Below are 9,539 nucleotides of genomic sequence, written 5' to 3'. Positions count from 1 at the left end.
CCCTTCTCAACATGTGTGTACTAATTAAATACTAATTCAAGTGATAATACGAGTAGCACAATCTTTCCCAGGTCTCCAGTCCTCCTTTCATGTATAGAATATTGCATTCTGTGTAATCCACAACTGAATAATGTGAAACCTTTATAAAAAGTTAACCTTTCTACAACTGGGAATTGAGGGTGTGATTTCACACTTCACAATTATCCTCAGCAAATTGCAACAAAATCACAGAGTAAATTGCCTCTGGACCGAAGCTGTTGCCAAGAGTAACATTCAACACAATTGCTTGTGTAATCTTATGGAGTCTTACATTCTGTATCCCAAATGGCAGACTATTCCCTATATAATGCACTACTTTTGACCAGGACTGATAGTAATGCACTATATAGGGTGTAGGGTGCAATTTGGGTCGCAGCCAGGGTGTCACAGACTCTGGTGCGGTTGATGGCCAGCAATTATTGAACACACAGTACTTTCCCAGATGATGGTAAAACAGCCATGACTGTCGAGTAATACTGACAACACATACGCTGGCCACAAAACTGCTTCTGTAACTGTAGTCACAGCAATCGAAGGCAGGCTAGTAACGGTAGGAAGGGAATGCAACAGAGGTTAAAGAAACTACGGGGATAAGGAAACAACCCTTCCAGTACTGTATGTGATATGTACTTCCTGGTGAAAATATGACTAGGACCAGGTGTTTTTCCTGACATGACCTCACCGGGAAAAACTCTGGGTCCTAGTTATACCAGCAATAACAACCAGAGACCAGAGGCACTCTCCTGTAGCTCAGTTGGAAGAGCATGGTACTTGCAACACCAGGGTTGTGGGTTTGATTCCCGCTGGGGACCAGCATGAAACGTATCCCCTCACTACTCTAAGTCGCTCTGGATAAGAGCGTCTGCTGAAATGTAAATGTTTCCATAGTCAGGCTACTCCTTGCTCTACCACTGCCCATTACCATTCTATATACTAACATTACTGCTTCTACTGTAAAACAACCTAACATTTACAGCATCAGGCTCAGCCGCAGACGTGCAACATTGGAAAGAAAAATAAACAATCCCCTTCCACCCCCGTCTAACAACATGGTCCGTTCCGTCCCAGCCCTGTTGTCTTGGTGCCAGTCTGATGTCCTATCTGAACCCACTGGATTCTTGGGATGAACCAACCAGGGTACTGAGGGAAGCGGGTGTGTAGGCAGGTTTGGAGACAGTGTGTCCAGGCATGTGTGATGAGGGGAGAAGGAAAGGAAGGTGCTTGAGGTAGTATGTGACGGAGGGAGGCAGAGAACAGAGTGGAAGAGTGAAAAGGGAATGGCGGGAGAGATACTTAGAGTGGGGTTGTAAAGGGAGGTGTATATGGAGAAAGCGGGATAGAGAAGCGAGGTGAAGTAGGGGAGGGATAGAAGGAGTGAGGTGCGGGATAAGGGTGTGTGGTGGTGGAGAGGGAGGGTTAGCTAGAGATGGAGGGAGCAAGATAGAGGGATAGGGGATAGACTGATAGACTGCCACGAGCCTGCAGGTCCAGACAAAGGCACGGTTGTTTATGCTTCTGCTAGTAGTTACCATCTGATGGCTGCTACAACTGTTTATAAAGACAACCCACTGGCTAAAGACACAGATTAGGATGGTGAGTCATGGCTACTAGTCTTATGCCTCAGACCCTTAGCATCATCTCATTCTCTCTCTTTCCCGCTCTGTCTCTACCTCTCTCTCTCTGCTGACAATAATTGTCAATAGACCAACAAGTCAAGGAAGATTCATATATCAAAACATGACAATGCTTGATTTAAAAACCAATCCGCGAAGTAGGAGGACGTGACCCACTGTGGCGTCATTACAGGCCTGCATGATTCCAAGGGGCAAAGAGAGGACATAGCCAGCCCACTGTATGGCTCTTGCCAGTTGTCAGCAGGGTGAAGTTGGACTGTAGTGTACTGCACTGTATAAGACCGTTGCATATTGAAGCTGAGCTCTATTTCCTCCCGCCTGTCTGAGCGGTAAGTGGAGGAAGTGTATTAGGCCTAACTATGACCCATTATAGGCTGTGACTCATACATAACCGTGGATCTGAAGGACAGGCACTTCCAGTATTAATGCCCCAGACAAACCATAGGGAACTACGCCACTCCGGTAAAAATAGTTCCTGTGCATTGTCAATCAGGAGATTGTACTATGCAGAATGTTGGTAACTTGTCAACGGTGATAGGAAGAGGGACGAGTGTTTGTGCGCATGTGTATTGGAAGACAAAAATATTTCAAACACCATTATTCATATATCGGATGCATTTTGGTTCTATTTGGTTCTATTCAAATCTACTCTATTGTTGTATTCTATTCCCCATAGTGTGCCAGTACAGTCTGGTACGGTTCACTCAGTTCGTCACGCTATGACCCTCCACAGTCAAAACCAATGAATTCCAGCCGACGTGATAACAAGGTAAAAAGCCCACTAAAGCAACCAAGGATATTAGCGGCTGGCTCCCAAAGAAAGACTTATAAAACCAAATAGCTTTGTCTGGTTCCTATAGACTAAAGGATGGCCCAATCCCACTTGGATCAAGAACACATTTTCCTTGTTATAATAACGAGGCGCTTTCAATTTCTGGATACCTGGGCTTCTCTTGTGTCAGTTTTCCCCCAAAGTCTAACTTAATTTCCTTTCAAATCCACTTGCACACATAAACCCTCTGCAATAACACTAAAAATAAAATGAACGTTTTTTTCTTTCTTTCATACTTCTGTATAAAAAAAAGCACTTTTGAGATAATCAAGATCTGCTGCGCTTGGAGAGCACGTTAAAAGGTGCTTGTTAAAATAATAAAATAATGCGGTGACCTCTCACCCCTTAGATTTGGCTGTTTTCTCTGCTCTCCCCCTAAACCCCATGCAGATGTTCGAGCATCGTGGCAGACTTGAAGCACCCCACTGTAAAAGGTCTCGCATGGAGAAATTTAAGAGGCCGCTACGACTCAAAACAGCTGTGAAGAAAGATGGGAGGGGGAGTCAGTGTATGTGTGTGTGTGTGTGTCTGTGTGTACATGCGTGTGTGTGCCTGCGTGTGTGTGCACTCACATGTGTGTTGGGGTGATACAATAAGCTTTAGAGCAAACTCCCGTCTTATTCTGTAGTCCCTGCAGCGTCTTACAATAATAGCAAGGGGGAAAAAATGCAAGGGATAAATGATCAACTTAATGAAATGCAAGGAAAACAGAGAGCCTTGTAAACTCTACTGTTGGCCAGTGGTTCACAGTGTGCTTGGTACAGTAGCAGCGATCAGATATGAAACGCCACTAGAGGAATACGGTCTCTAACCCTATTAAATACTGGCTTTTACCCAGGCCTAACTAGGGAACTTGAATTTTGTGCAAATCCTCATAGACATCAATGCATGATGTACACAGATGACTGAGTTCTGTGAATGGGTGTCTAGTTAGGATTCAGCTCACTTTAAAGAAAGTAACTTCCTTGCCCCCTTCAGTAACTGTTTCCTTCTTAACTTACTCGGTTAAGAAGAACATGAGTTATTAAGTGTTTTTCATGCTGGATCAAAACATGGTACAATCTTAGAAAAAAAGGCGCTATCTAGAACCTAAAATGGTTCTTCAGCTGTGCCCATAGGAGAACCCTCTGAAGAACCCTTTTGAGTTCCATGTATAACCCTTTCCAAAGAGGGTTCTACATGGAACCCAAAAAAGTTAAAACTGGAACCCAAAATAAATTCTACCTGGAAACAAAAAGGGTTCTCCTATGGGGACAGCCAAAGAACCCTTTGGGAACCCTTTTTTTCTAAGAGTGTACCTTCCCTTTGATACAATCATTTGATGAGCTACGTTCTGCTAGTTGGCTCCAGGGCAGGCACGGTTTGATACTATCAACACTTTTCCCAACCATTCGTTGTTACCCATCAGCTAACATTTACTGGAAGCACTCAATCCAGCAATCGGGTACCTTAGTCGTTTTCTGTTAACCTTAAGTCGTTATGCCCCTGTGAGAATTAGCTGTCAACTAGGCTTTGGCTTGTTATTATACAGATATATATATAGATACACGTTATACAGAGAAGCTGGATTGCGAAATCAGGTGCAAAAGGTTGTCGCTGAATAAATTAGCTGTCAATGTGTGTGTGTGCGTGTGTGTGTTAGGCTTATGGTAATCCTGTACAGAGTATCATTAAAAACATCCTGACATCTTTGCTGTGACAGTTGTCGTTCCCTACGCCAGAGCGATAGGGTACTATAAAGCTTTGGGGTCATTGAGACAACGGTAAGATAGTAACATTATTACAATACGCTTCCTTTCGATTTATCATGAATATAAAGATACAGACGTCATCCCAATGCTCTTCAATAGCTTCCTCTTCTTAAATTCTTCACTCTACACTAACAGTAGACCTGAAAACACTACTGGTAGATCTGAAAGGAACGTTGGATGGATGTAAGCAATACTGGAAACTCTACCGAGCCCATACAACCATAACATGTGTGATACATTCTAATGTACTGAACAAAAGAGCTCCAGAGATACACTATATATACAAAAGTATGTGGACACCCCTTCAACGTAGTGGATTCGGCTATTCAGCCACACCCATTGTTGACAAATTGAGTGTATAAAATTGAGCACACAGTCATGCAATCTCCATAGACAAACATTGGCAGTAGAATGGCCTTCCTGAAGAGCTCAGTGACTCAATGTGACACCGTCATAGGATGCCACCTTTCCAACAAGTCAGTTTGTAAAAATTCTGCCCTGCTAGAGCTTCCCCGGTCAACTGTAAGTGCTGTTATTGTGATGTGGAATCGTCTAGGAGAACCAACGGCTCAGCCGCGATGTGGTAGGCCACACAAGCCACACAAGCTCACAGAACAGGACCGCTGAGGCACGTAGCGCGTAAAAATCATCTGTCCTCGGTTGCAACACTCTCTACCGAGTTCCAAACTGCCTCTGGAAGCAACATCAGCACAATAACTGTTCGTTGGGAGCTTCATGAAATGGGTTTCCATAGCCGAGCACCCGCACACAAGCCTAAGATCACCATGCGCAATGCCAAGCGTTGGCCGGAGTGTTATAAAGCTTGACGCCATTGGACTCCGGAGCAGTTAGGTGGAGGAGGAATAATTGTCTGGGGATGTTTTTCATGGTTTTGGCTAGGCCCCTTAGTTCCTGTGAAGGGAAATCTTAACGCCACAGCATGGAATGGCATTCTAGACGATTCTATGCCTCCAACTTTTTGGCAACAGTTTGGGGAAGGCCCTTTCCGCTTTCAGCATGACAATGCCCATGTGCACAAAGCAAGGTCCATACTGAAATGTTTTGTCGAGATCGGTGTGGAAGAACTTGACTGGCCTGCTCAGAGCCCTGACCTCAAACCCATCAAACACCTTTGGGATGAATTGGAACGCCAACTGTGAGTCAGGCCTAATCGCTCAACATCGGTGCCCATCCTCACTAATGCTCTTGTGGCTGAATGGAAGCAAGTCCCCGCAGCAATGTTCCAACATTTAGTGGAAGGCCATCCCAGAAGAGTGGAGGCTGTTATAGCAGCAAAGGGGGGACCAACTTCATATTAATGCCCATGATTTTAAAAATAGATGTTTGACGAGCAGGTGTCCACATACATTTGGACATGTAGTGTACTATATAATACATAGTGTAATATTTAATTATGTGTCCTCTCCTACCTCTACATTAGGGTTGTGTAAACCTTCACACGTACGCCATTAAGGAGACACTCTTATCCAAAGAGACTGAAAGGAGAAATTAGGGTTAAGTGGCTTGTTGAATAGCACATCTTTTACCTAGTCGGCTCAGGGACTTGACCAGCAAAATTTTGATTACAGGCCCAACACTCTAACCACTAGGCTACCTGCACAACCCTACCTGTATGTTAGGGTTGTGTAAACCTACCTATTCATTAGGGTTGTGAAAACCTACCTGTATATTAGGGTTGTGAGATCCCAGGTCTGCGTTGGCCAGCTCAGGGAAGTTCCTGAGGTCCAGGATGAAGGGTTCTGTGTCCTCCTCTGGTTCTGGTTTGGGCAGAACCCCCTGGGACCAGCCCCGGCGTCGGGGTCTCTGGGAGGATGGGTTGGATGATGCCAGGCTCTGGAGCTGATTCTGCTGCTGGAGGTCCTCCAGAGTCTCACCCACATCGCCACCCGGGCTAGCCTGAGATATCGCCTAAAGAAAAAAGAGATAAATGATCAATGATTTCATTTTTTCATGCATCACCTCATACAGGTTGATAGTAGATGACAGATAATCCATTGAGATGATCACTGAGAGTAGGTATCTCTTTAACAAGAGTCCTGACGCAGGCCCACGCACCAGCTTTGTCCTATTGTTGCAACACCATATTTTGGATCAGAACATTTTCTCAGAATGTTTTTCTAATGTTGTGAAATGTTCAGAGACAATAGTCCTATCAATGTTGATACAAGATGACATTTCTGTGGCATTACAGAATATTCCACACGTAGTTAGATAAGACTGAATGAACATACTGAAGACTGACTGAATGAAGATAACAACAAATTAGCTAATTCAATTTGACATCATCATGACCTAACCGGAGGGGTATACTATGAAGTAAGCTAGATCAACTCAGGCTTTTCTAATGCTAGCCAGCTTCAGTTAGCTTCACATTCCAGCTCAGGCTTCATCCATACTACGATGGTCATGGCCCACATCAACAGCATCCTCCCGGATACCCTAGACCCACTCCAATTCGCATACCGCCCCAACAGATGCACAGATGACGCAATCTCAATCATACTCCACACTGCCCTTTCCCACCTAGACAAAAGGAACACCTATGTGAGAATGCTGTTCATTGACTACAGCTCAGAGTTCAACACCATAGTGCCCATGAAGCTCATCATTAAGCTAAGGACCCTGGGACTAAATACCTCCCTCTGCAACTGGATCCTGGACTTCCTGACGGGCCACCCCCATGTGGTAAGGGTAGGCAATAACTTGTCTGCCACGCTGATCCTCAACACTGGGGCCCCTCAGGTGTATGTACTTAGTCCCATCCTGTACTCCCTGTTCACCCACAACTGCATGGCCAAACACGACTCCAACACCATTATTAAGTTTGCTGATGATACAACAGTGGTAGGCCTGATCACCGACAACGATGTGACAGCCTATAGGGAGGTCAGAGAACTGGCAGTGTGGTGCCAGGATAACAACCTCTCCCTCAATGTGAGCAAGACAAAGGAGCTGAAAAGGTGGGCCAAACAGGCCCCCATTGACGGGCTGTAGTGGAGCGGGTCGAGAGTTTCAAGTTCCTTGGTGTCCACACCACCAACGAACTATCATGGTCCAAACCCACCAAGACAGTCGTGAAGAGGGCACGACAAAACATGTTCCCCCTCAGGAGACTGAAAAGATTTGGCATGGGTCCCCAGATCCTCAAAAAGTTATACAGCTGCACCATCGAAAACATCCTGACTGGTTGCATCACCGCCTGGTATGGCAACTTCTCGGCATCTGACCATAAGGCGCTACAGAGGGTAGTGCGTACGGCCCAGTACAACACTAGGTCCAAGCTTCCTGCCATCCAGGACCTATATAATAGGTGGTGTCAGAGGAAAGCCCATAAAATTGTTAGAGACTCCAGTCACCCAAGTCATAGACTGTTTTCTCTGCAACCGCATGGCAAGCAGTACCGGAGCACCAAGTCTAGGACCAAAAGGCTCCTTAGCAGCTTCTACCCCCAAGCCATAAGACTACTGAGCAATTAATCAAATGGCCACCGGACTATTACATTGACCCCCCATTTGTTTTGTACACTGCTGCTACTCGCTGTTTATTATCTATGCATAATCACGTCACCCCTACCTACATGTACAAATTACCTCAATTAGCCTGTACCCTCGCACACTAACTTGTATGTAGCCTCGTTATTGTTATTTTATTGTGTTACTTTTTATAATTTTTACATTAGTTTATTTGGTCAATATTTTCTTGAACTGCAATGTTTGTTAAGGGCTTGTAAGTAAGCATTTCACGGTAAGGTCTACACTTGTTGTATTCGGACCATGTGAGAAATAAAGTTTGATTTGATTTTGATTTGATATCACTTGTCCACCTGGCAGTAATTCTAGGAGGCTTGTAACTGTGGGTGTATGTTGCACATGGCTAGTCGAACCCTGAACTCTTTATTGAAACAATGCTGAAACATCAATCCATGGGCGAGTCAGTGCCCCATTTTCATTTATGTCCAAATCAAAATGAAAAAAAAGTTATCTTGCCATTTCAGCAAGCTATTGTGTCAAATAGGCTTTCACAAGTGCTGTCGTCATGTTATTACGTTTCATTAATGTCGTCTTTGTTGTGCTTTGGTGTGCCTATCAATGCACAAGCACCTTTTTTCCCACTTCTTTCGATAAAGTAATTGTATTAAGACATTTTATACACAAGTTTTACTTTATGTGAAGTTTTAAATGCATTCTGTCATTGCTAAATGTGTAATGTGGTAGGTATTTTAACATGACTATTTTTAACACACAAAAAAACATTTGGTTAATAAAATATTTAATCAGGCGTCCTCAAAAGGAAGGGGAATGACGACGCACTCTTTATGAGGGAGGAAATCTGATTTCATTGTTCCTCAACTCCCGGCTCAGACAGTTCATTCAGGATAAATGGCGTTAGCCTGCCTGGGAGCAGGTTATTTCTGAAGGATTCATTTCCATAGAAAATAAACTCTGAGACAAAGCAAAACAAAACACTTAACAGTATGGATGTTTCTGCACCACGCACTTTAATGACCACAATGGGCTCCCGAGTGGCGCAGTGGTCTAAAGCACTGCATTTCAGTGCTAGAGGTGTCACTACAGACTCTGGTTCGCTTCCAGGCTGTATCACAACTGGCCGTGATTGGGTGTCCAATAGGGCGATGCACAATTTTCCCAGTGTTGAGGTAGGCTGTCTTTGTAAATAAGAATGTGTTCTTAACTGACTTGCCTAGTTAAATAAATAAAATGGAAATAAGTACCTGACTTTATTGTGCTGTCACATGTTTAAAATGTATGTACTGTTTATACAGTATGTATTATTTTTTGTCAATCAAAGAACATACACCACAACTCAAGTCAAAGCTGTTTTACTCTACAAGGTATGTAGGTCTCTTCTTTACAAAGAAGAGAATAGTCAGTCAGTCTACATCAAAGCTGGTTGGCGTTAGCAGTAATACCGTATACAGGGATAGAGGTTTGGAGTGAAGCCTGGGATGGTACAAGCAGGTAGAAAATCACTCACATCCGTACAAATACACACATGCACGGACGTGTGCACGCACACACACACACACACAAATCTCCATCATCTGGTTCACTTTAGTATGTAGTCCGTGAGTCTGGACCAAGAGAGAGAGAGGCCTCTTGAGTCAACAACATCAAACCCAGCTGAGTCACTTGACACTGACTGTGCTTTGTCCGTCTGTCTAACCCATCACTGTCTGTCTGTCTGTCTGTCTGTCTAACCCATCACTGTCTGCCTGTCTGCCTGTCTGTCTGTCTGTCTGTC

General features: G+C 44.2%; 1 protein-coding gene across 1 annotated transcript in view; it reads right to left on the bottom strand.

The window, feature by feature from the left end:
- LOC129812122 (isthmin-2-like) overlaps positions 1-9,539 on the bottom strand; it is a 57,346-nt gene that overhangs the window by 18,047 nt on the left and 29,760 nt on the right. Inside the window, exon 2 of the mRNA XM_055864050.1 lies at positions 5,940-6,185. Coding sequence (XP_055720025.1) covers positions 5,940-6,185 — 246 coding nt within the window. The remainder of the gene's footprint in view (positions 1-5,939; positions 6,186-9,539) is intronic.

The sequence above is a fragment of the Salvelinus fontinalis genome, chromosome 15 (genome assembly GCF_029448725.1).
Source record: "Salvelinus fontinalis isolate EN_2023a chromosome 15, ASM2944872v1, whole genome shotgun sequence".
NCBI lineage: Eukaryota > Metazoa > Chordata > Actinopteri > Salmoniformes > Salmonidae > Salvelinus > Salvelinus fontinalis.
The sequence above is the reverse complement of the archived record's forward strand: the minus strand, read 5'-3'. Positions and strand labels throughout refer to the sequence as shown.